The 27,152-nt window shown below is 42.2% G+C and overlaps 2 protein-coding genes across 7 annotated transcripts in view; both read right to left on the bottom strand.

The window, feature by feature from the left end:
• The window catches only part of LOC116964166 (COMM domain-containing protein 1-like), a 30,105-nt gene extending 10,257 nt beyond the window's left edge, over positions 1–19,848 (bottom strand). Inside the window, exons 1-2 of one of the 5 annotated variants that reach the window (XR_006165630.1) lie at positions 19,495–19,848; positions 11,194–11,313 (exon numbers count right to left, since the gene is read on the bottom strand). Coding sequence is in view for 3 of the 5 variants with exons in the window: in XM_042796173.1 (XP_042652107.1) it covers positions 11,194–11,313; positions 18,106–18,264 (279 nt within the window). In the remaining 2 variants the exon portion in view is untranslated. Of the gene's footprint in view, positions 1–11,193; positions 11,314–18,105; positions 19,469–19,494 lie in introns of those variants that run through there. The other 4 variants (XR_006165631.1, XM_042796173.1, XM_042796174.1 and 1 more) reach the window with 4 other exon arrangements.
• Positions 189–27,152, bottom strand: CRLS1 (cardiolipin synthase 1). Of its 2 annotated transcripts, XR_006165629.1 has the most exons (9): positions 27,016–27,139; positions 25,431–25,568; positions 24,701–24,830; positions 24,141–24,226; positions 23,622–23,690; positions 23,204–23,295; positions 19,855–20,014; positions 6,398–6,675; positions 189–3,172 (listed from the first exon to the last, which is right to left on the bottom strand). XR_006165629.1 is itself a non-coding variant. In XM_042796172.1 (7 exons), exons 2-7 carry the CDS (start codon positions 25,539–25,541, stop codon positions 21,553–21,555), a joined length of 576 nt encoding a protein of 191 aa, XP_042652106.1. In that variant the 5' UTR covers positions 25,542–25,568; positions 27,016–27,152; the 3' UTR covers positions 20,692–21,552. The 2 variants fall into 2 exon arrangements, 1 of the variants encoding a protein (XP_042652106.1); XM_042796172.1 differs by lacking the exons at positions 189–3,172; positions 6,398–6,675; positions 19,855–20,014 and adding an exon at positions 20,692–21,640 and having other exon boundaries at positions 27,016–27,152.

Here is a 27,152-nt window from a genome sequence, read left to right as displayed (position 1 = left end):
AATATTACTAAGGCTTATACAGGACAGTTAAACTTGCTTGTTTGGCAAAGATCATCAACAGAACAATGATCAGTTAAGATCCAGCATGAGCTACATTTAAAAACTCTGTACATTCATGTACCATAAGCACCCTGCCACAGTTTGCTACCAAAACACTATCACATAAAACAGAGGAAGGAAACCAGGTATCATAATTAGCAAACATTTATCTCTCTCGGATACACAGGAACAGGTACACACAATATGGATCACTTTATACTGTACATGTACACAGCTAAGAAACCAGGAGATAACCACCATACCGTATTTTGGTGGAGTATAATGCATGCTTTAAATAATATACAGATAAAGTCCATCATTCAGACTAGAATCTCACTCAGCTTGGAAATATGACTACTACTTAAAAACTCACGGGTTTTTCCTTAAAATAATTAATATAAATTTTAATTGGAAGTGGGTACAAACAATCATTGAGTTATACTTCAGTATAGCTACCATCAGCTCTAAAGGTTTTCAAGTCACATAAGAACAGCAACTCATTTTAATGTTCTTTTTCATCTTAACTTGGAAACATTTCGCTGTGGACAGGAAACGTGATATAAGTAACAAAGATTGAGAGAACAATTCACTGATCTTCCACCTCCTTTGTTGTACGAACACTTAATACAACTAATTCTTTAAACAAGTGTAGTTCTACTCCATTGCTCATATGAATGACCACAGTTAAATTTCAGACTTTGTGTTTTAAATGCTTTTAAGTAAGAAAAACATTTGAGGAAACATTTTCATTTAACTTGACAAAAAATAGTATTTCCAGTCATACTCTACACAGCATTACAAACAGTTCTTTCCATTACTTTTAACAGTGGTCATGTATTACATAGAATATCAGATTACAGTGAATACACCTTACTGGTATTTCTAAGGATTGATCTGAAGTTAAAACAGGAGTGGTTCTTCTGTGCCTATAACTGAAGACAGACAAAACATATCTGATTATAGGTCTCCCTCTCTCGCTTTTCAACCCCAGGAGCTTTGGATGAGCATTTACCACCAGCAGGACAATGACCAGCTATTGTCCAGCTCCCACAGCACTGATAAAGATGGTTGCACTGCTGGAATAAACAACCCAAATGCATTTCAGCACCGTAACTGGAAACTTAAAGGTGCTGAAATCTGTTTTATCCATCAGCTCCTACAGCTGAGTCACTGTCAGGATTGGTTCAAGACGGATACATCTCCTTAAAGCCAGGCAATTAGTCCAGGCAGACCTCAAAGTGCAGGATCTCCTGCTGTACCCTCACTCACTGTACTCTCAGTGACACATGCCACTATATTACACAGACTTTATATTCCGAGCTATGTGTGTGTGCATGGCGATACCGCCTTAGTTGTTTCCCACCTTGTCTCTTCAGCAGCCCTCAATGAGCATGCTTTTGCAAAATGCCCTCTTTTTATTTACAGACTGTCCCATCTCTACACAGTTCTATAGCACGTCAAGAAGTGCTGTGTTAAAAGTATGATGACATTGAGGAAAAAAATTATGTAGGACCAAATTCCAGTTTTCATTGGGAATCACAAATGAATTACTATTTCAACATAAAAATCTTCAATTAACAAAACAGAAAAGTTTCCTAAGAATATATATAATCATAGCTGTTCTAGGACAGCGAGTAATCGCATTTTTACATTACTACGACTATTCACTCAAGCGACTAAGGAAAACTTGCCTATTTTCAAAATTAGAGCCTGTAAGAGAACAGCATTAGTTATTAAAAACTTCCTCACGTTATGTATTTTGAGATTTGTTAAAATAATACTTTTTTCTTCCCCTGGGAAGTACAGTTTATGGACAGCATGTCATACTACAAGCACGCACATCCTACTCTCAGCAATTGGCTACAGCTTTTTTGGCTGCCCAGAGGCTGGGCAGATGCTTTTAAACAAGAAACAGTTTTGGTCATACTGACTTCTCCTTGCTTTCACCTTCAATACATACCCACTATGTCTCCAAATACAACTCAGACAATAAAAATATGATTTCAAATACTATTTCCTTAATGGAACAATATTTGATAATCTGGAGAGTTTTGTATTGGCGTAATTAGATCCATTAGACATGTGCCTGTGTACACAGAACAGGAAAACAGACTTAAATTCATTATCTCTTCTGAGAAATAAAGCCTGACAATCATGCAACACCAGCGAGAAAAAACAATTGGTAAATCCCACTGGGAAAAAAGAACACACTTCACTTCCAGAAATACAACATTACTTGTCAACCATTACAGAACAGCTCCAAAAGCTGGCCATGCCAGCATGTGTAGGCATTTCCTCCAGCTGACCCTCAAAATTGCAGGCTGCTGCCAGCCTGTAGCACAAAGAAATCACAAGCTCAAAGAAACAAACAATTCAGTGCTGTGTACCATACTAATGAGCCCACCTCTTGAGGTTTTGGGGAAGTGGGAGTGAGGCTATTCCTGTATCACAGCCCTTGTAATTTGGATGCTCTTAGAAACACAACGTTGAAAACTGTTTCTCAGAGCCTTGGAGCACATGCGCAGGGAGGGGGGACCAGCTGCAGAGAGGAGGAACATGTCAAGGGACCCCGCTCAGCCAAAACACCTTGATCACACAAAGCCAATTCTTGTTAACATCAGGATACTATGCATTCCTTTCACTTATCACCCCTAGAAGAAAACCTCTACTGAATTTGGGGCAAATAGGGGGTGCCTGCTGCACGCAGCTTTGGGGTGTGCAGTTTCTTTCTCCTTATCTAAGAAGAGAGGTAACCCTGGGAGAGCAGGGCAGGAACAGAAGCAGCTCTCAGCATCTTTGGGCCTAACGGCACGCATGGGTCCTAGTGACACTAAGCTATTTGTCAAAGTTAGCTCAGCATGTTCTTCTGCAAATAGTAGCTTCAGACAGGAGGAATTTGAGAATATCTCTGCAACCCTGTGGTTTCTGGGTCCTCCTTTGTAAGCATGTAATGATCAGACTCTCTCCCAAGGGCTGCTGAGATATCCAGTCCTATAAAATAAATGAGCTGTTCCCATAGATGTTCCCTGGATCTTAGTCCAGTTGACTTTCCCACGTTTCTGGAGACAGTAGTTTTCAACTAGTTGGTAGGTTGTGCTTCACAAACACTGTTTATTAGAGTCCAAGAGCTCTCCTGAGAATGAGAATTAAGATAAAATTAGATACAACAGCCTGCTTGTCTGCACTTGAAAATGGTGATCCATCTTTCAGGAAAAAAAAAGAAAGCTAAAGGCCTTCTGCACCCCCTGCAAATTTGTAAGCCAGAAATCACAGGTGACCTTAACACATTTAGTATTTCTACATCAAAGCAGAAAGATTTTGACTAATCTTTAAGTCTTCATCTAACCCATGGGAGATGACAAAAATTTCTTTTATTCAAGTTTCATACTATGTCCCAGTGTTATTTTAGTTTGCTCCTTATTGAGCTGTAATACACATTTAAAAGTGAAACTGTTAATAAAAAAGAGTTAACTGTGAATCATTAAGAGGATAATAATATACAGATCTAGTTTAAAACCTGTAGTTTAGGGTTTTTTTAGTGTGTAATAGATCTTCTCCAACAACTATTTCTTATTCCAACCTGTAAAGCCTATTTATTTATTGCCAAGGAGACACCAACAAGGTCAACGGACATTCAGTAGACTTGCAAATATTTTTAAATTTGAGTTATTCTGATTTTCATGAAGCCTTCTTCTTGGACAGAAAGACTCACAGCAACAAAAAAATTACTAAACTGCTACTGCAGATGGGAAAAATGTGTGTGCATGATGAAGTTTCAGGCAAAATTACACCCTTCCTGCATTTCTAATCTTTTTAAGCTTCATTCCACCCAGACTTGTCAACTGCGCACATGGAAGATAAAACTCTTCTCAGTGGGTTGCTTCCATGCTTCTTGGCTGACTCCTCTATTTTCTCCTTCAAGGTTCCCAGATTCCCACCAAGCAGAAACCCCTCAAGCCCCTATCTTTTTTTTTCTCTTTTTTGCATACAAGCTCACCAAACCCAATGTTCTCTGCTAAAATTACTTTTTCATTTGAACATGAAGTTCAGTAACAGGGGAGTAGATATTCAGCTATTTTTGGCCTAGTTTACAATTGAATGCAAAAGAGATCTCAGCCTTAGTTTTTAAAAGCTTCAGAAGTGACCACACCACTTTTTTCTCCAGCCTGCCTCTGCCATTAGTTTGTGTGTCTGCTAGAAATGACCAGTTTGAACTCATAATTCCATAAAACACCACTTCCTAAATTCATTTGCAGGAGGTGTCATTTTTCTGCGGTATGAAGACTCATTTGATGACAAAGGAGGATGAAAGGTTGATTAAAATAGGCAGCCACCAGATGAACCGCAACCTGAGCCATGCTCCTGTGGTCAGATTGTGCTTCCTGCAAACCTGCTGTGCTGAGCTCAGAAAAATGGCTCCCATACCCCAGCCCCATCCTAAAAAAACATCTTTAGCTGAAGGAAAATTAAGAATCATCAAGATTACTCTCTCTGGACCTACTTAAAGACTCTGTGTCTAGGCTTTATACCACTTACAGAGCAAGAATAAATTAAAAAACAACCAGCCAAACAAACAGAAAAACAGAACAAGTCCACCCACTTATAACATTAGTCATATATAAATCTCCAAACAATGCCTGCATAGTCAGATTACGAATACATACTAAAAGCTTGGAATTTAAGCAATAACATTAAAAAAAGCAACCCCATCCCCTTCCCGAATAATAGTTTCCAAACCACTTAAATTATTTAAAATAGAAAGAGGAAGAGATGTACAAGAAAAAAGGCAGTGGAAAGCACTTCTCAGACAGCACAGATAGGCATTGAACATGCTAGAGGGAGATAAAACAGAGAACCAAAAAAATAAGGAAATGTTCTATTAATAGCAGATATACTCGCAACTAGAAGGGTCAAATAAGAGGATTAAAAATATAAATATATTAAAATTAAAAATACAAATATAGAATTTTCTATCCTGACCTGTACTCAGCTGAATTACAGCAAAAAAATCCCAAGCTTTGCTATCAGTTTTCTCCCCACTTGAGTCAAAATGCTATGCTTTAGAAAGCATTCTGCTACTTGGAGTGGAGGCAAAGAAACATCACATTTCCAGTAGTTTGTAAACATGCAGCCATGTTACAGACAAGATTGACAGGTTCTACCTTCTTCAAAAGGAATGAGCACACACATGTGCTCCCTGAACTACGTTTCAGCAGAAGCAAGTTGTTTTCTTGCAGAATGTATAAATCTTTGCAGGTTACATTCTTCAGCCTAAAATGGTTTCTTCTTCAGTCTTCCTGAAAGAGCTGGATTCAGAAATAAGAACTCTCAACAGATGGAAGCCATTTAATGTAGTATTGCTAAACACAGAAAGGAAAATAAAAGGCAAAGAGAAATTCAGATAGGACAGAATAAATACCAGATGGTAAATAAAAAAAATAAAATAAAAAAATCAAGGGAAGGAATAAAAGCAAGAAGAGACAGACAGACAGAGTGAGAGTCCCGGAATTGGTGACACGACCCGTTGTTCCCTTAAGAGACCACGTGGTCAGCCTTTTTCCCTGCTCCTCTGTTCTCTTACAATAAAATAAATGAGAACTGTGTTTATCAGGTTTCTACAATCATTCTGGGAAAATTACTTGCTGCCACAGACTACTGCTTCATGTTTAATCTCGTTTCACTGAGAGTTAAAAATAGGAGTTGGAGCAGCTCATATTTTGAAGGCACGTGGGGAAAAAAAAAAAAAAAAGTTGTAGCCCTACCCTGAGTGCAGTAACGGTGCAGACATTAGCAGAGTTTATTGTAGCACTCTGCAGGCAGCGATCCTGTCAGTGAAATCAGGCAAAGCACAAACTTGCTTTGCTGTAAACCAAGCACAGAAAACAATTAGTCAGCACGAATTAATTTTCACTTTTACTCAGTGTATCTTGATTGTTTGCATTGTAAAAGGTAACGATTAACTCGGCTAATTTTCCCCTTGGTTTACATTTGGGCATCAGCTCCAGCAGTGAACAACATGAAATATAGGAGTCACACCCCTCAGCTGTATGATGTCTTGCCATATACTCTGATTTGAAGCCAAATTCTAACTCTGGATTCTGCTTTTCTTCCTTTCGCAGCACTACTGTGTATTACCTGTAGCAATAGCTGGAGTTACATTTTTCTACCTGAAAGGAGAAGAAGAGTTTCTGCACTCCTACACCAGGCTCACACCACAGCATAGCACTGATTTAGCTCGGAACCCCACGGACACATTTCACAGCAGCAAAGAGATGAGCAAGCAAAAGAGACAAGTTTACAGACTACACAGTTTCAAGGGAAGCAAGGAAGTGTGCTTTACCATCTGGTCATTCATTACCTATTTTGACAATTTGTGTTACACATTGACAGGTCTGACAGGCGAGAGGTAAGCTTCCAGTCTCAGGATACCAGCCAGCAGGTCTTCCTTTTGGCATGGATGGAATGGTTCTCCCTCCTGTCAGCTCAGTGAAATATAAAACACATTCCCCCAAACCAGTAGCTGCCATGGTGGTTGTTAACAGCTGAGCCTTTACGAGGAGGAAAGGTGTAGCAGGTCAAACTCTTCACTGTAAGAATCACAGCTGCTCTGTAAAGGTCTCTGCTCCATCCCTGGTGCTGGAAAAAAAGACACTTGATTGGGAGCAAACCCCAAACCAGAGAGAGCTCAGAAGAAACCATCCCTCACTTCCCCATAAAGATTTAAGTACCATTTGCTGTATCAAAAATGCTCTTAGGACTAAATCTAATAAATGTTTTTTGGGGAAAAAAGGCTAAAGACTTAATGAAACAGTCAAAATATCAATCTGAAAGTATTCTTCAATTACATTAAATATCACTGACTGCTGTAATTACCCCAGAGGGGGTTCTCTATTTCTATCAAGTTAGGCTCCTGACAAAGTCATCTATCAGTAGAGTTGGCCAAATCATCAGGTGTTCCAGTGAGCTTGTAGGAACAACTCCATACCTCTGTGCCTCCAAAGACACCATGCACTGCTCTCCAGAGCTGTTCATGCACAAGAGTGGTTTGCAGAGCCTGCAGACTCATACCACCAGTGAAAACTCTTTGCTGATGAACAAAATCTGACTTTAGATTTCACCATCGCCGGCCTTAAAAGGTAAAAACTTCAGCACTCAAATGCTCCAAGACACTGCAGCCCATGCCACCAAACTTAATTCAATTAATTTTTCCCATGGCTTTTCTTTGGCTTTTAGTCAAATTGGGGGCTACTTATATTCAGTAAACTCCCTACCACTCGTCCACACGAACTAGGAAATTTCTCCAGTGCTTTCTTTTCATTACAAGACTTTATAGATTTCCTGACACATCATAAACTGACATGTCATAAAACGAATCTTGTGAACAAAAGCACTCTCCCTGACAAGCAAGGAACAACCGGCACTCTTTTAAACCTGGTTCACAACAAGCCAAAGCCAGACCCCTCTCTTCCGATTGTTCAGGAGACTTTATACAACAGACACAAAACAGAGGCACGTACGCGAAGGAGGCGCATCCAGTAACCGATGGGAGAAGAGTCCTTCTGCAAAGCTGCATCAGCCACTCATGCCTTCGGGCTCCTTGGAGTCCTCAAGAGAGAACCATCTTGGAGGTCTCAAGAGGTCTGGAGAACAGCACAACAACCTCTTGAAGACCCATCAGGAACGCGCAGTTCCGGGGGTCCATGCACCTCACCCGTGACACTGGAAAGAGAACCGTGGGGCCGTGCTGCAACACGCCAACCAGACTCAGAGCCACAGCTCAGCATCTTCATCCGAGGCGATGTATAAAAACTGAGTCACTGAATGCTGCTAGAAGGGCACTCAGTTCTGACCCCTCATCTCCGCATGCGTGCGTAGATATTTTGTAAACATGTACACGTGAGTACCATATGAGTATCAGAATACCTACTAAATAATACCACACTGCCTAAATGTGCCATCTCTTCTGCAGAAAAGGGGAGTTACACGTATTTTGCTCACTTCAAAAAAGGAAAAAATTGAGCTTAATGAAAAATGCAAAAGAAATTATAATGAGTTCAAATGTATAAAATATTTGTACCATATTTGACCGTGTAAAACTAAAGGGTACTTATACAAGCAGCTTTTTAGAACAGAATATAAACTACTCTTGAACCAGAAATGGCAAAAAGAGTATGAGAACAGCACATGTGATGTGACAGTCTGAAGAGAGACAACAAAGCCATGTGTAAATGTCAGACAAGGAGTAAAAATGTCTCTAGCTTACTTGCCTTTTACACAGTTACTACTTCAGTGTCTGCATATATCTTCAGAACATGTTTCATAATCCTGACATCATGGTTTATAGAGACCGCAAAGAAGGGAAAGGAAAAGCTACCCACCAAGATGAGGTAGGAATCTTTTGGCAAAGATCCCAAAACTTCTCAACCAGAAAAAAAATCTAACCTTATTTGGAAAAAACACAGAATTTCACTCAAACTATATTTGTATTGCAACTTTTTATCATTAGGAGAAATGGATAGAGATGAAAAACATGCTTTCTGAAATATATTAACATATGCAAAATGAGATAATTAAAACATTTTAAAAATAATTAAAACTACTTATTTTAAGTGTAAAAATTGTTTGGACAAGTTGGCTATTATTTCACATTTGCTCTGCACAGTATATTTTTTGCCTGTTTTCAGTGAGATTCTGTTGTAAACTATTTTTACTTATATGGAATCACACATAAATCAGCACTGCTAAGAGATAAATATAGAAGATGCCAAAGAATTAGAGGGATAAAAAAAATGTATTCCAAGATCACTGTCACCTTTAGAAGTGAAATACCCAGTCCTAAAGGAGAGCAGATAAACAGATACCAAACTCTATGGTGACTTGAGGAGGAGGAGGGAGTCACAGGCTTGCTATACAACTAGAAAACTATCAACTTCTTAAGAGATCAAGTACTCTGAATTAGATCTTGGGTTACTGGTTATAATTGGGTGGGTGCTCGTGCACTGTAAACAAAGTGAAAGGTAAATTCCACTTGCTTTGTTCAATTTTAAATCATCATGTGGCTAAAAGAAGTATAGGATGATTTGGATTCCCTATATGATTTGTAAGATTCAGTTTCATTATATATAACTACTACACACAATGGAACACAATTATGGGGAAACCTACTGGGCTTAAGTGTCAGGTGTTCAGAATACATAACAAAAATGCCCCAAATTAAAAAAAAAAACAGTTTGGTTTTCCCAATAATGAACTCCTAACCCTTCACAATTGAGGCCATCCACGTTCAAGTCTGTTCTGAATTACTCCGTATATTAAGTGCCCCTCCCTCCTTTTTTAAAAGTTATTGTGTAAAAGCATGTATTTATAATTATAAATACGAAATTTTTTAAAAATGGCTATTTTAGGCTCTGCCTTTAAAGAAGGTCACCCACTTCATTTTGTTCTAAAGCCAATGATCCTCTCAGGATAAACTTGGAGCTCTCTCACTAAGTTGCAGCCAACCCTTCCTGCCCAGGGAGGCTCCCAGGGAACCAGACCACCCCTTCAGACAGCAGCTCAAGTTGCCAAAGCTTCTTACCTCACAATTTCTGCCTAATGCAGGGCTCAATGACTAAAACAACAATGAACAAAGGACTTCATGTAACAGTTGCAGCACCTGGTATTTTGTGCCACTAATGTTTTCTCTTTTTTATTTTTTTTTTTAATTAAAAAAAAAAAAAACTATTGCAAAAAATGTCATCCAAACCTATTGAAGAGTTCAAGGCACCATCATACTTGGTCACCAGACTGGAAGAAATTCAGAGAGTACAAGCTGCAAACCAGAATCATTATAGACAAACAGCATTTTCACCACTCCAAGTTCTTGGGTTTTGTTTTGTTTTGTTTTTTAACAAGTTGTTGGATATACTGCATCCAGTTTGCTACAAACTAGTACAATAGAAAGACTAATGTATGACATACCAAGGCTGTAGCTGCTAAGCGTTACCAGGAATGGAACATTTCAGATGTTCAGCTTGTAAAAAGGTTGACTCGTGAATGTCATCCAAATTTCCCTTTCCTATGCTAGTTGTGAACTTCAGTGGCTCAAGTGAATGCCACAGCTTTGTATCTTTGATAGGGTGTTGGTTATTCAATGCATTAACAGCTCTTTCTGTTGCTCTCTTCTTGTTCTGAACTTTTATGAAATGAGGAGATATACGTTAGCAGAGATGATTATGCTCACCCCAATGTAAAGGATCCATTGACTAGTCTTTTTTCCTAATAAGATTACTCTTTGCTTGCAATCTTAAAAACCTATCTATATTTGAAGAAAGAAGGAAGTCTGTTATCTGCTCAGCTGTGTGGCAGCCTCACAAGAGATTGACCAGGTTGGAATAAGAGTTTTTACTCCATTGCCAAAATCAGTATTCTCCTGGAACAAGCAAACACTAATGTGTCTTCACACCAGTCGTAACAGACACAATTTTAAAAGTATCATATAATAAAGAAAATCATTTCAGTGTCCAGCCTTTCCCTTCAGTCCTTCTTTATGCATCCAACTGGAGAAGAGAGAACTCAAGTTCTCCCCTTTTCACAGGTCACATTTAAACAGGCAAGACAACTCACACTAGTCCAGAAAATCACCAGTGCTGAGAAGATGGCAGTGAACTTCATTACCCCCTTCAGCACTTCCTCCCACACTTTGGGGAATAGGGAATGGAGCATTAGTGTTACTGAAATAAAGGCATGAAACTACACATGAAGCCTAAGGGAGTTTTTTTTTCCCTTTTCAAATATACTACATACAGCGTGTGCTTGATGAACACTAATTAAGCATAGTAGAAGCATTTAATTTGTAGTAATGAAATTCAAAGGCAAGATCAGACTCCCTAGTCTTCAGAGTAGACTCCTGTTACAATCAAGAGAAACACTGTAGGGATCAGATCGGACTAATGAATGTTGGTGTAATCAATATACTCGCCATTCTGCGCGTGTGTGCGTTCACACACACACACACATATACTCAACATATGCTAATCACATACACACACACACACGTATATGTAATTTATGCTAATCATACCAGGGGGGTGGGGGGGGGGGGTGATGGTGTTTGAGAAATAAAGAATGCATCAAAAACTTGCTAATGTTATTAATGATGAAAATACTACTTACTGGCAGTAGTTCCACAAATGCAACAAACTGAATCATACATTTGGATGGGAAAAGGGAAATCAACGGGATACGAAGCATCGCAACCGTCAGGGAATTCAACTTCCTCAGCAGCACACTGTTCTGGAAGTCCATTAACAGACAATTAGCAGATTTCCAGTAGGACATTTTAAAACTAAGAGGTAATGCAGAGTCATTACAAACATGAAGAGCGGGCACTGACCTTCCTGCTCTAGACAGGAGAGAGGGCAGCCCCTACCTCCACAACTGGGACAAAACAACTAGATCTCTACTTGCAGAGAAACAATCAATACTGTAATTGAGGAAAAACACAGAGAGAGACACACGTTTGCTTCTCGTTTGGGTAATACAGAGTTTACCACACCTATTACACATCAGTGATGCAGGTCTGCTGACTTCTTTTGATTTACAGCTTTTCCGTAGGTTAAGAACATTAAAAAATGACACAAAAGGTCAAGTAACCTGTTAAAGGTAAGGTAAGCCATTTTCACTGAAGTGGCACAGTTACAGCATATCAGCACTTCACAATCTCAAATGAAATGAGTCTTGGATTGGCCTTGTTAGGTGATGACCCTTCACATCTGCCTCATGCTGGAGTTATGGAAAACACTAATTAAATGAACAACATGCTAATGGTGGGAGCCCTCCTGTTTCTGCCAGCTTTCAGGGTTTGCACTTGTAGTTGCACAGCAGTAGGAAGACTATGAGGTTTGTAACGTGGAGGTGCAGACTCCTTGCTCACGCCCCGTTGTTTAAAGGACAGCCCAATTCGCATAGATCTGCTCACAGTGCAGAATACCATCACCTCCACATCGCGAGCTACGCTGCCTTCTACGCATCTCTTCAGCGATTGTAATAGCACCCAGAACAGGACTGCAAATATGGAGGGCTTTAACAACACAAACACCGAGTCTTGCAACTGAAGAAATCTCCAAAAAATGAGTATTAAAAAAAAAAAAAAAATCCAGAACAATGCAGGTACAGTTTTCTTTCTAGCTAACACACACAAGCAACAAATTGCTGCTCTAGGCAGTGAAGTACTGATCTTACCACCCTGTCAATGTTCTTCAACCATGTAACAACCTGCAGCCAAACTTCCTCTCCAGTTCATTCTTTTGAAGAATTTTCCCTCTCCACTTCATGCTATTCCTACAACTCCCAGCTGCACCAGTCCTTATTTGAACTGACCACGCATACATGTGTCTAAAATCTAAAATAATTCATACTGGAAGCACTAATAAGAACGCTTTGGGGCTGTATCCATGATCATTTTCATCACTGCAATACAGCAGGTGCAAGTTCAAGTAAACATTCAATTTTCTACCATCAGATGATGCTGAAATAGGTCAAAAAAAGAAACAGTAACTGTAGGTTTATATACTGAGAAGAGCAAATGTATGCTGCAACACCAGACACTGCAGAGGTGGCAATCAAGCTGTGTTCAGATTAGAAAACAATGTAACAGCGGCGTTTCACTAAATTAAAGAACCAAAGAGACTAGCTAGGCTTGTAATTTAGTTGTTCCAGGCAAACATCAATTAAGATATTAGGAATTTTCTCATGTATGTCCAGTTATAACACTGTAGACATTCCCTTCCTCCCAGATTTTTGTGCAGTTATTGTTGGTATATTTTTGCCTAGCCCACTAACAAATACAATTATTCATAATAAGCACAGTCATTTGCTGGAGTGAAAGGTTTAACACTATGTAGGATGCATATTTGGGCAGAAAGCACCTCATATGGACACAGTACTTGTTGATATTGCTTTAGAAGAAATTTGCTTCCTTTCACCTGAATTGAGGCAAATGAGCATGCCTACTGAGTTATCTTTTTAATCAGTAGATGGAGGCACAACTGCAATTCTAAATGGCAGAAAGCAAGCAGTCCCTCTCATTAACTCTTCCTAAATTATTTTATCTCAGTCTTCAGACTGAGGCTGTTCTGCCTCTCAGTCTTGCAGAAGCTTGGCCAACTGCGAAGCGCTCAAGAGTTCATGACTCAGCCCATGTACTTGAGGAGTCACAAGGTACCTGGGGAGAGGGAAGAATGACGACTCTCTTTGCTTATAAGAAAATGCAAGAAGTTGTTTGTTTCCCACCCGTGGCTGTCAGCAGAAACCCTGCTGAAGAAGATGCAAAGCCCTTTATCCTCCACAAGCAAGTGAACCCTACGACTCTTTTTCTACTCTGACTTTTCACCTAAGGGCAAACCCCATTGATGAAGATCAAATAGTCTCTTCTAAAGCAAGGGCAGTAATGCTTTGGGACCTCCTCTCTAGGTAAGAACAGCAACTTCATAGGGGAAGGACTGAGGTCCCCAGCAGGAGAGCAATAGTCTTTAGGGACAACTCATGGTAATGGCACTAAGCAGCCTCCAAAGCACCCACGGTTTGCTTGTGCAACTCCAGAGCATTTTACACACCGAGTGATTTTACATACTAGCGGCACTGAGTTTTTCCCCACAAGCCTTTAGATCCGATTTTGATCAAAAAGTTTCTTATTCAGTAGATTTTCTCTGAAGGCATGAGGAAAAATAATCACTAGAGAGAGCTGAGCATTTCACAGAATTAGAAATAGCTTCAAGACGAGACTTAGATACACCATGCGTGCCAGTGGCACAGCAGAGCCAAATAACAACGCTACCATCAGCCTCTTGGCTGAAAACCAGTGAAGTTAAACATCACACTCATCAGAAAAATCTGGTAGAAATATCAGCGTGATTCCTAATGAAAATCACCGATGGAAGAGGGCTAGTCAAGGTTATAAAATGTACACGTAGAGCTTAGGGTGCATCTTGTATGTTGGATATCAAGTTCTTGGTTCTCACATATTATTTACATAGAGTCTGATTAATATTTTACCAATGACATACCGGTATATCTATTACATCTGGTGACATCCTCAGTATTTGTGAAAATACATACTTACAAGTCAAATGTATTAAAATATTTAGACTCCTCACGCTGAAATTTTTATTGTCATTTAGCCAATGTACAGTTTGTTCTGAAGCAGAAAAGTGAACCAGGACACTTCTAACACAGCAAAAGATTGTGTTCAATAAATCCAATAGCCTACTGCCACCAAAAGGAAAACAGTGGAATTACTCCAGATGTAAAGTAACTCTATTACCAGTGGAATACAGTAAATCAAACTTATGTAAAGAGGAGACAAATTTAGTATTTTAATCAGGATGAAGAAATCTTTGAAAACCCAAAAAGCTGGGGGTGAGAACTTGTAAAAGCTGATCTCCTCCAGTTTCTCAGTATTTTATGACCTTATAGGGTAGGAAGCTGGGAAGTATGAAGGCAGAGAGGTAAAAACAATTGACTGAAGAACACTGAAATGGCACAGTTCTTCAGGGTGACCCTTCCTAAGGCTTTGTTCTACCTTCCAGAATATTCCATACAAGAAAAGAAATAAGATTTTGAAAAAAGTAAATTTAATAAGGTAACATGATTTCTCTATAGAATAAATCCGGCATTTTAGAAAGAGGTCATATGATTCATGCACATCACCAGATCTATGGGTAGGAAAGGAAACAGCTGTAAGTAGCTCATAATGACATCTTTTATAAATACAGAACCAGGGCTACTCTATACACAAACCAGGGGAAAAGAAACATTTAAACACTTACCGCTGCAGTAAATAGGGTACACTTCTGTGGCCCTTATTCATCTCCACACTTTTCACAGGTGCCGTGCTTTGCACAGGTGGAATGCAGGAGGGTACAGGAAAGTCCCTCACCTTATTTATAGTCAGCTCTAATACCAGCAAGTGGTTGATTTATGGTACGGATCTGTGATTATTACTTAGAAGACAGGAAGTACTACAGCAATTAACTCACAACAAATCTCTCTGCTTCTAACCATCGAGAAGATGGGTGTCAGAAAAAAATCGAGACAGGAATGAGGCATTATTCATCCCATCCAATTTAGGTGCTTACATTCCCTGTGAAGCCAACAGAAGACAGTGGAAGACATCCAATCTTTTCCATATTGACCATACAAAGGGCCTGAGCTTCTAAACGAGGTATTTGAAAATAAACAGTATGGCCACCTCCTGAAAGACTGTATTTGGTGCAATTAGGTACTACGATCAATGGAGACATAAAAGTTATCTCTCTTTTTCTGAACTTCAGATGCAGATCACAGCACACAAGGGAAGTGGCTGCATAAACAAGTACTCTGACTTCCTGTTGCTATTCTGCTGTTTGCTCCCCTTCCTCCACCACCCAGAGGAAGAAGGAAACAATAAAACCACAAAAGGAGAACAAACATTGCTGTTAATATTTTCATCATGTAGACTTTTCACAGCGAATTAAATATCAAGACTGGAATAAATTTGCTCAGAAATTCATGTGACAATTGAGACAGAAGGGATGACACAGATCTTCAAGCGGAGCTTGCTCTTTCAGATGCTGGTGAGACACCAGCATCCAAGACGTGTGTCCAAAGACTATGGTGTTATAAGCACAGAGGAACACTTTTGAAGTTGGCTGTTAGCAAATACAACACAAAATACCCCCCCATATCTGAATTCACAGAGGTACTAAAAGTGTTCCAGACAACTCTCTGAAGCATGCAAGTATGTGTTTGGTGGTTCTCAGCTGCTTGAAGATTTAGATAACAACTTGTACGGCCGAGAGGATTTCTCCTCCCCCTGCCATATCATTCAAACAAAAGCAGCTCACACCATACCTCTGTGTGACGCCTTCACACCAGTCAGCTCATGCAAGAGGCAGAGATTTACAGGACAGCTGTGAGATCTGAAAAGGAGGTATCACAAATAATAGCTTGGACAATGGGTTTTCCCACTTGGTAGATGGAAGAAAATGAAAAGAAGTTTAAGCCTCCTTACTTCCAGAGAACAACCCTTTCCCTAACCTTTTCCTGCCCCATACTGGGAGGTGTGAAAGAGAGATGGCCCGCAAAATGACCAGAAAGCCAAGGGAGTTTTTAGGATGCTCTAGAACAGAGATCCTGAAAGTATCGACAGGACTTAGGTGTCACCCACTAGAAATAAGCATCCATGCATACTCAACATGAAGTTGTGTCTGTACAAAGTACTTTGTGTATTGCTTAGCTCAAAGCTTCCAACTTAAAAGTGCATTGAACTGCATCAACTTTGGTTGTTTCCCAGAAATTTCATCCACAAGGAGATGGGAAGAGTGGTGGCCATGAAGACGATGAGACACACCAGATGAAAGCGAGGTGCTAATTCACATTGGAAGATGTGACCTCGAAGACCACAGTTGTCACCGGTTTTGATTCTTAAAGCACCACAGAGGGCAATGTGATATCTTCTCCCCAACATATTGCCATCCTCCTAAGCTATATGCTCATGTTACAACAATGGGTAAATATCAAATAATTTTAGTGTCCTGTGTTTTCTAGGGCCTGAATTAACATTATATCCAGAACATGACATCTCAGCAGTGCTTGAATAAGAGTTTTATTTGAGAGGGAAAGAAAGGAAAAAAAAAAAACAAAACAAAACAACCAAACCACCACAGACAAAACCAGAGAGTCTTAAGCCCTGCAAGAATCAACCTTTATGATTCAGCTTTCATTCCAGGCTTTTCAAGGCATCATATGAATCTGATCATTAAAGAAACAATGGATCCTTTACAAAAGCAGAAAATCCTCATTGAATTCCAAATCTGTCAACTACATTTGCCTACCTAAGTTTCTCTAGCTATTTCCTCTGGATGTGGCACTGTCTCTTCTGGCCATCATATTGGTTGAGCAGCTGTCACACTGCAGTGATGGCTAAAGAGCTACCCATTTCTGCAAAGAGAAAGACAAAGCCTACATAGACTTTGGAGAATATTCATTTGAAGTTATCATTCCTCTAAAGTCACTGTACTGTAATACTGCATTGAAATAACTAGAAAAATACTACTTATGTTTCTTGTGTTATCTGCCACATCTCTCAGAGGTAAGTCAAAAGCACCTCAGAACAGGTTAAGAAAAAAAAAAAAAAAATATAACCACCAGGTCTGAAAAATTACTATCAGAACAGGAGAGAATGGGTACCACAGTAAAATTTGGCTTAGGCAGATTTAGAGAGGAAACGAATTTTAAAAAATAAAAACGAAAAATGAATCAAGAATTGAACAGGAGTCTATAGCAAAGCATAGAAGTATCAGCCGGAATACACAGGGAGGGGTGAAGAATGTAGGGAGCATTAGTTGCTTTTTCTAAAAGAATATGATACAACAGAAAGCCTTTTTTTTTTTTTTTTTTTCAGTGATACTGTCAGGTAGAACTCAAAACTTCCTGGCTCTTAGCCATGGATTCAAACACTGATCCTCACTGGGCTCTGGTAATGCAGGTCACCATTGCCTCACGAGACAGCGCAGAGAACAGGCAGTGTGTCCAATTCAGAGAAAGTCTAATTCACCGCTCAGAATATCAGCAGCTATTGGTTTCAGTTTACTTCAGTATGCCAGCAAACTAGCTTGCTGCTGAAGAAAGAGCACATTTTGCTTCCCGCTCCCCTTCGCTCCTGGCGATGTAAGTCCCAACTGCCTCCTTTAATCATCTCTGATGCTCATCGGGTCTTTGTCATGAGACAATTTAAACTCAGGAACTCTGCAGTAATTCTCTTTTTGTTTCCTCCCTTTGAGTTATTCAATAATCCAACAGAACACTGTTAACTCACAGAGTGGTGTACAAAGCACTGTAGTTGTCAAAAGGTAAGAAGAAGCGGCAGTGGGTGGAGTAAAATGGGCAAGTCCCCCACTTGGGCAACAACATACTTCCCAGCTGGCACACTGCATCTTGCAGAAGAGATCCAACTGCTCTGCCCACCAAGATGGTTGTCTTCGGGCACAAGCAACAATAAAGAAATATCCAATTGAAGCAGCAGGTTTCACACGTGCCGTTCCTTACCTGATCCACACAGAGAGAGGCTGCCGCTAACAGTGATGTGGGCACAGCATAATTGCGAGGGACCGTCCTGTGCTGCCTGCTGCATCTGGTGACACCGAATTTAATGATTCGGTCATTTAAAGCAGCACTTAACTGCGCATCTGCTGGGCTAACGTGCATGTTTGCACTAACATAATGACTTCTGGTACAGAAGCAGCAATATATATATATAAAAAGGTCATTTTACAGTAATTTTTCTTTTAAAAAGCACGCGCGCGCTTACTTTTGACCTTGTAACAAACGAGAACACAGATAAAAGCAAGCAAAGCCGATTGCTTTTAAAGTTTCTGACATTTTCTTTTCAGCATACAGACTAACACAAGGTAATCCCAAAGATTCTTTAGAGAACAGTAATGCAAAAGATGTTGTTTTGAAAAACAGATTGATGGATCTTCAGCAATGTAAATACCATGCAGTAAAAAGAACATGTCGTGTAGCAAGGAAACATGTTGCAGCTTTACTTGTATGCAAAAAAAGGACACTTTAGAAAGTGAAAAAAACAGCATAAAGAGCTCACTGCTAAACACGGGGGTTTGGGTATGAAAAATTACGCAGTCGGGCTGCTGCATTTAAATGTTTTCATCGCATGAGCAATGAAAAAAACTACCGCCTGCGTTTGTAAATCCTGCAAAACAGCTGTGGATTTAACCACCGGGTGGCAGCGGCCACCCGAGTATTTCCACCCGCGGGCTTCCTGTGACACATCGAGCTACTGGGACCTACAAGACGCTTCCCTCTCTGAACGGAGAGAGGAAAAAAAAAAAAAAAAAAAAATCAATCCGGGAAGAACGCCTGCTCCTCCCTCACACACACAAAGCAAAATCTGTTTGCCATTTAAACCAGCTCGCTTCGTAACTGGCGCTGGCTTTCCCAAAATACAGTTTTCTCGGGAGAAAGCTGGTGTTGTGAGCAGTAGCTCCTCGCAGGGAGCTCGGAAGCGGCCGTGCTTATTTCCACGAGCGTCAGGCCCACGAGTGCGCGGGGCCGGCGGGCTCCTGCTGCCGAGGGGACGCCAAGAGAGACCCCGGCAGCGAGCCGGGTGCTCCCACGCAGAGCGGTGCGGGGTAACGGATGAAACCAAAGCCCACACCGGCTGCTTCTACCCACCCGGGACACGGCGCAGGAACACCCGGCACAGCTCAACGCCACGCTGAGGACGGCCGGTTCCCACAGCACCCGCAGCCGCCAGAGCCCCACGGGGGAGAAAACCGCTCGTTCTGGTGCGGAGGGGAATCGCCAAGCCAGCCGCGGGGAGCCCGCCGGAGCGGCTTCCCTCTGAGGGACGCCATTCCCTCAGAGCCCGCCGCAATGGCGTCCCTCAGAGCCCTCTGCCCCCCCCGGCCCCGGTACCTGGAGGAGGCCGCCCATCTTGGCGCTCAGGGCGCGGAACTCCTCCGGCGCCGCCTCGGGGTAGAGCTGCCCACGCAAGAGTTCCTCCGTGATGTCCCCGTTGCCGTAGTAAGCGGCCTGGGCGATGCCGCTGAGGAGGGCGCTCAGCGGCTTGCAGCCCTCCGGGGCCGCCATGATGGGGAGGGCGGGGCCGCCCGCCAGTACGGCGGCCGCGCAGGGGCAAACCCACGCGTGTCCCGCGGGGGTTTTTTGTGGGTTGTTTTTTTTGTTTGTTTGTTGTGGTTTTGTTTTCCTTTTTGTTTTTGTTTTTTTTTTTAAAGGGAGGGTCAAGACGAGTCGCGCTTTTCGCGGGCTACCAACCCCTAAGCGGCGAAAGCGGCGGCTCCAACACGATGTTAGGTTTTATTTAACATCAGGCTTTAGGCGCGTAGCACGTCTCACTCACTGCCGACACTCCGAGCCTTCACCGGACCGCTGTACTTCCATTTCCTGGCAGCTTCATGCGGTATTTCAAAGGTATCTGTGATTAAAAAAGAAAAAAAAAGAAACAAACAAACAAACCCACACACATAAAAAATCCACCTAAACCCCCATCCCATTAAGCAGAACCAAACAGTAATGACCTGACCAATAAATTTCTGCTTTCTAAACAGTTTCTTCAAGCACTCCATTTTACTAATTACCTGGACATTTTAGGGAAACTTCCATAGGATTTTCTCCCTGTCCCTTTGCTGTGAGATGCAGGGCAGACCACAAAACCCAGGGACAGTTAGGTACAAGTTACTAATAAAAATAAAGTGTTTTCTCTGTGCACCAATTGATACAAGTTTAAATATGAAAAAAAATATTAAAATGCTTTGTCTATACAAGCATATGCAGTCACAAAAGATATCATGTGCTCACCTAAGAAACATCTACAGCAAATTTTCTTCTGCTAATACAGTGGTATCATTTAGCACCTGATCTGTTATTTAAGCCCTGTGTATCTGCACTCTTTTTTATGACATACCAGAAATACCATGCTGCTCAAAAATATAAAACATAAGTTTATGATCAACACGATGTGTTCTGCCCATTTCTTTATTCTGCATCTTTTTGTAAGCAGAAAACAGGCAAAAAATGTGCAAGTTGCCCTTGCCTGAGGGGGATCACAGTGTACCCCTCCTGAAGCTAGAGGTACAGGAAGAATTAACAGTATGCGCATGTAAAAGTTTATTCCAGTCTCTCCATTCATTTGGACAATATTTAAAGCATCCTTTTTCACCAATGGTATTTAGATTAAACAGCACCTTTAGAAGCTTTAAAGAATCTGGAGATACAGGAGTTTCTTTCAACCACTAGAAATGAATATACAGGATGAGAAATGTAACTTCATTGGGGTACAGACTCTTTGCTGCACAGCCAACCCTTTTGGGACTCAAAACTCTTCTCTGATGAGTACAGTTCACTGTTGCTCGGATGTAAACAGAAAAGGGAGCAGGGTAGTAACTCTTCAGGGCTTCTCCATCTCACCACAGGACACAAGGTAACATTTCTATCACTCTGGTTTCAATTTCTGAAGACGCTGTTCCTTGATGACATGCTTTCTTCTGCTGCAAGCTGACATATTGTTGTTAACTCCTAATGAGCAGTGCTGGTTTACTGACTTGGGTTGAGGTACAAAGACAAATTTGTCATTATAATTGCTTTTTCTGCTCAGGTCCCAGCCCACTCAGTGCCTTGCATGAAGATGGCAAAAAGCTGGTGAAAAGTGCATATTTGGACTTAAAAACCAGTATAAAATCAGTCAGAATGCACATGGCAGCAACCAGTAACCTGTGTCTTTAGGAATATTATTTATTTGTTGTTGTAAACAACCTTATTTTTAAACAAATTAAAAATACATTGAAAAGTCTCTCTCTATATATATACACAGTACACATTGAAACTTCACTTCATTGCGATGCCACGGTTTAAGCAGAAAAACAAGAGTTCTTGATCCAAAACTTAGCTGCAATACAACCAGCTTCAGCAGTACAGCACACAGCGCTGCCAAGACCCGGTCCCCTCAGGAATACTTCATTTGTTATTTATCACCTGAACTGTTTTTCGACCATAGTGGTAATAGCTGTACGCAGATGTTACCGTCGTGAAAGCTGTGATGCACCTTTGGGGAAAATAGTTCCTGTAAGTTGTCTGAGTCTAAGTACGAGAATAAAAAATGTTATTTTTAAGAGCCTTCCCTATTTTCCACTGCAGTCATGGACTATGTCCTACAGAAATGCAGTTTACATGCTGAAATTCAGTGTTAAGTGAAGGATTAGATAAACAATGGAACTGCTATCCAGCATTGAGTAGCATGTCCAGTGTAATTGCATACTAGGCCAAATTTTTACCACATTAGCACTTGTTTTAGAGAAGGGAAGACAAAAGATCTGTTTCAGCATTTGTACCCTGTATCATTTTTACCAGCTTGAGAACTGACTGATGTAAGGAAGCATCCCTTGGTAGTATGAATGGGGAGCATTCAAACCATACAAGACTTGAACTTATCATTTTACCAAGTTCCAAAGCTGAAGCACAAGTTTCGGTTTCAGCCTCTTTCGTTCTCTTCCCAGACACTGGGTAATAACCATAATAATTACTAATAAGTTAAAAACTAAAATTAGCAGCATTCCCCGGTGTCCAAGGCTGACACCATTCAGGTATGAGCCACTGCTAGTCCTGCCCCTCCACTGGCACTGCCCTCCCCGGCCACGCTGCCAGACTCAGCCAGCTCATTTCTGAGAGTGTTTATAGAGGACCCTGCTAAGGTACACCCAGCATTTCTCTGTTACTCACAACACGGTAACTCTCAAAGAGCCCCAGACAAGCAGCAGGGTAGGTGTCTCTCACAGATGCAATTCTAGATCTGGCTTTCCAACAGGATGAAAAACCCCACTGACTTTTAAGATCAAGGTTCCTAGTTCCTTAAAAGCTTTGGGGTTTTTGTTTGGTCTGGTTTTGTTTTTCCTAAAAGACAAGTCACACTGAATTTCCTGCTGCTTTAAACTAAGTTACTAAGTAATTCTGCTATCTGCTGTTCAGCCTCTTTGTTCTGAACTCTTACCTAACTGCTCAGGAAAAGTAACTGCACTGGCAACACCGGCTGTCAGCTACAATTCAGATTCAGATACAGTTCAAATCTCCAATGACCGCAGTGAAAGGAACAGCCATGATTAAAGGAGGTACGCTCCTGTACACCTGTTCTCATTTGATCCCTCCCCTTCCTTCCTATAGTCTAGCAGGAATCACTGATTTCTTCAGGTGCTCTTCAAAGTGGCTTCAGAAACCTGGATTTCAAGATAGCAGGTGCAGTATAAAGCAAAAATAAGAAAGCACTTCCCATCTATTTTTTTACTGATATCAAGGTTGCTTTTTCAAGGACACTTACAGCATGAATAAATAGAGGACCGATTCAGCCCTTCTCCCTTCTTTACTATTAATCTGAATTTACACTTTGCCGGTGTATACCACGTCTATGTCTTTTTGCTTGTATAGCAAATTAAGTACCCATAAGTATCTCGCTCCTGTGCCAGTTAAGAATAAACGTGTAAAAATTCAGGCATATGCATCTATTGCATCATCTGGGCACAGTTTTTTTGTTCCACAAAATTAGATTAATCTCAATTACCAGTTCCTTTAAGAGTACATTAAATTATCTGGAAAAAAAAGTGAAGAGATAAGTTACCATAACGTCTGCAGATATACGCTGTCCACATAATTGAAAACAGGAGCTGCTAAAGAAGCTGCCACCAAAATTAGCTGAACCGCTGTATTCATCTGGTAAAAACAAAATGGGAAATGTGACCAAAATGAAGACGTGTACTATGCAAGGAATACCAATATACACTTTTATTACTGGTTTAAGTATTAGTCCATATACAGAAAACTTGTTTAGAAGCCTCTTTGAACAAAGCATCTTACATTATTGAAATTAGCATGCGCTCTGACAGAGTGTAGTTGAAAATCTTTCAGGATGTAAGTTGCCTCCGAATTAGATGGCACTATTTTGAAACTGCATTCAGCAGTTGCAGTAAACAGCCCCCTCCCTCCAAACTACACACCACCCCAAGTACTGAGGAGTTATCTTTTGTGACAACTCTTACCTTGCTAATGAATGTTGGTTTTAATTGGGCAGTAGCGTAACAGGGGTTAAAATACCTACTGAGTGTTCTCTGTTGGGGGAGAAAAAGAGGATTAAAAAAAATAATAATAATTCTAGTATGTTCAATTTGAAATACCTCTTCACATGATACAGAAAAGCCAACTGTAGTGCTAAAGAATTATACCACTACTGCTCTTATATGTTTTATTACAAATCACACACACAAAAAACAAAGTTATCAGATAACTCTAACTCATCGCTATAAAACCTATTTTATGAAATTTTATGAAATATTTTATGTTCTGCTTATAAATGTCTGGCAAAAGAACAAGCACAACATTGCATCTTAGGCTATCCACCCAAGTTTTGAGCGACCATCAAGCTTCAAAATGAAAACCTCTTGGTTACAATTCTGTTAAAGGCTTATTCGGGTCTTTTTATACTTGCAAAAATAGGGAAAATTTAAACAAAATAAAATTATTACATCTTCATACAATTTTGATGGATGTTATACACTTACCGGTGGAGAAAGAGTTTTATATCGCACGTAAAAAACAGCAGCAATGAGCGCTACATCCCTCAGAATGATCATGGAAGTCAGTGAAACTGAAAAACCAAGCCAACAGGATCTAGTGAAAAATCACATCCATGATTCAAAACAAATAAAACCAACAGAGCACAAAATGTGAAGCGAGAAGAAATAACCAGTCTCAGATTCTTCTGAACAAGTTTTATGCACGACTGAAGATTTTGAACATGACTTCTGAAAGGGTTTAATCTGAAGTCTTCAAACAATCCAGTTGAGAAAATTTTTGATATAACTATTATTGCTTCAAAGAAAATACATTTGAAAATGGCAGTATATGCTAGTTGGTTTTGTAGATGGCAGCACATACTTTCTGTGAGGTCTGCTGGGGGGTGGTTTTTAAGTATTTAATAGGAGCAAATATCAAAGTACAACTGACAAAGCAAGAGTTCCAAGCCACACGCAGTTTTCCTTCCAGAAACACAAGAAATATGACTACGCATAAAATTAACTTCTTTAACTTATACAGCACACGTCACCAACATTTTTCTCACCTGGGATAAGATTTGCACAAGTTAGGCTTACATAGAGCACACTGATGAGAATTTTATCAGCCAGAGGGTCAAGAGCACTTCCCAAAGCTGATTTCTGATTAGCCCAGTTTCGTGCAATAAATCCATCCAGCTAGGAAAAACAAAGTTCAATGTTTCACTGTTAGAAAATTAAGAATAAAAATAGCTTATACATACTACTGTTACAGAGATATTTCATGAACGACACCACATAATACAGCTGGTGTAACTAAGATGAAGTATGATACCTGCTAGCTGATATTTGTATCGTGCTTTTATGCTTTTCCACATTGCATTCCAGATTCTGGAAGCCTCTGAACATATTCAATTCTCATTATTTACCAAAAAAAAAAAAAAAAAAAAGGAAAAAAGGCACTCTAAAATTCACACATTTATTGTCATCACGGGCTCAGCAGGTTACACCTGCACATGGTAACAGAGCACTAGATGCAGAAGCGCCGGCTAGGCAATGCGCACATGGGGCTGCTTAGGGAACTTTTTTGCTCCACCAGCACAAAGTTCCCATCGGGCACCTGTAAGCTCCCTTCGCAACATCTCAAAGGAGGTATAGAGCGTTTCTAGCCAACAAATAATATGAGAATTAATCTGTTTTATTCATTGCCATTCCACACTAGAGTCTACATTTCAACGCGTGTCAACGGGATCACCGTAACCCACGCTATCCCCAACTTCCAAACTGATGTAAACGTACCAAATCCGTCACGCCAGCCAAAACGAAGACACCTAGTGCAACGCTGAAATTTTCTTCAACAATCAAATAGCCTAAAACTGGCACCAAACCCATCCTTGCCATTGACAGCATATTCGGGATCGTCCAGGGGTTTTCATACTGTAAACCAAGAAAGCCAAAAGTTCAGGCCAGGAAGGCAAGCCCTCCCTTGGCACGTAGCAGAACTAATCAAGACAAACACAGGCTTTAAGGTGAACTAGAGGGAAAGGCTTCTCAGTTCTTGGCAGCAACCTGCTGTTTGCGCAAGAATGACGGACACGGCCTCGGAGCCATGAACATTAATGCCGAGCCCCGAAAGGCCCTGGCCTGGCTGCCACGACACCCCCGTTGTGTCTCAGGGGGACAAGCGCTCCCCCCTCAGGCTGCACCCTTGAGTGGCAGGGCACCCCCCCACACATACACCACCCCCCCCCCAACAGACAGCTCCCACTCCCCCATACACCCTCCATCCACACACCCCACATGCACCCCCCAGGCACGCACACACCCCCACACACACACCCCCCCCACCAGACAGCTCCCACCCCCACCCCACCCCCCCACACACACACCCCCCACCAGACAGCTCCCACCCCCACCCCACCCCCCCCTCCACCCACACACCCCACATGCACCCCCCCCCATCCCCTATGCCCACACACCTGCCCACAGACACCCCCCATACACACCCACACCCCCCGCACACACACTTTCCACGCACACCCTACACCCACCCACACCCCCCAAACCCTCCCCCACACCCCATCCCCTACACCCACCCCACACACACCCCCTCCACGCACACACCTCACACGCACCCCCAAACCCCCTCCACGCACACACCTCACACGCACCCCCTCACCCCCCACACCCACCCCAACCCACCCCACACACACCCCCTCCACGCACACACCTCACACGCACCCCCAAACCCCCTCCACGCACACACCTCACACGCCCCCCCCGCCGTTCCCGCCTCACGCACCAGCTCGGCGCACCGCCCCGCCGCACGCCGCTGCCGGGGGGGTCGCGTTTGGGGGGGGTCGCGGGGCTCCGGCGGCGCGGCCCCCCCCGCGCTGAGGCGGCGCCAGGCGGCGGCGGCGGCGGGCGCGCGCAGCAGCCGCCGGGGCGCGCGCAGGGCCGGGCCCGCCACCCCCCCCCCCAAAGCAGAAAACGGCGCCGTTACCGGGACGGCGGCCGCCGCTCCCCCCCGGCCGCCTCCGCTCCGCGCTGCGGAGGAACCCCCAGAAACCCCTCCCCACCCAAGCGGCGGCCAGCATGGCGCCTAGCCCTACGCGCTCGGCCCCCCTGCCCGCGGGAGCGAGCGGCCTCCCGCCGCCTCCATCCGCCGCCCCGACAGACCGGGCGGGGGGGTGGGGGGGGGGGGGGGGGGCCAGCGACCGGGGACGGTGTACGTGTGCGGCAAGGAGGGACGGGCGCGCGACAGTTGGCGGCGCTTTACGGCAGAGCTGGCGCCCGCCGCGGGGTTGGGAAGCGGAGCCCGGCTGTGAGGAGAAATGGAGGGGGAGGGGGGGAAAGCGGGTTTTCGCCCCTTTTTCCAGCCTACCTGCCGGCCCAAGCTCTCCGGCGGGCGGCTGCGCTCCTGGCAGCACTTCGGGGAGGAAGGCGAGGTTTGCTTTAGCGTGAGGGACTTGAGAGCAGACGAGCAGGCGCTTGGGGTCGGTGCTTGGCTCTTCTCTCGGC

Source organism: Tyto alba, unplaced genomic scaffold, assembly GCF_018691265.1.
Source record: "Tyto alba isolate M040663 unplaced genomic scaffold, T.alba_DEE_v4.0 Super-Scaffold_22, whole genome shotgun sequence".
NCBI classification, from domain to species: domain Eukaryota; kingdom Metazoa; phylum Chordata; class Aves; order Strigiformes; family Tytonidae; genus Tyto; species Tyto alba.
Note: the sequence above shows the minus strand (reverse complement) of the source record. Positions and strands in the feature narration are given on the sequence as shown.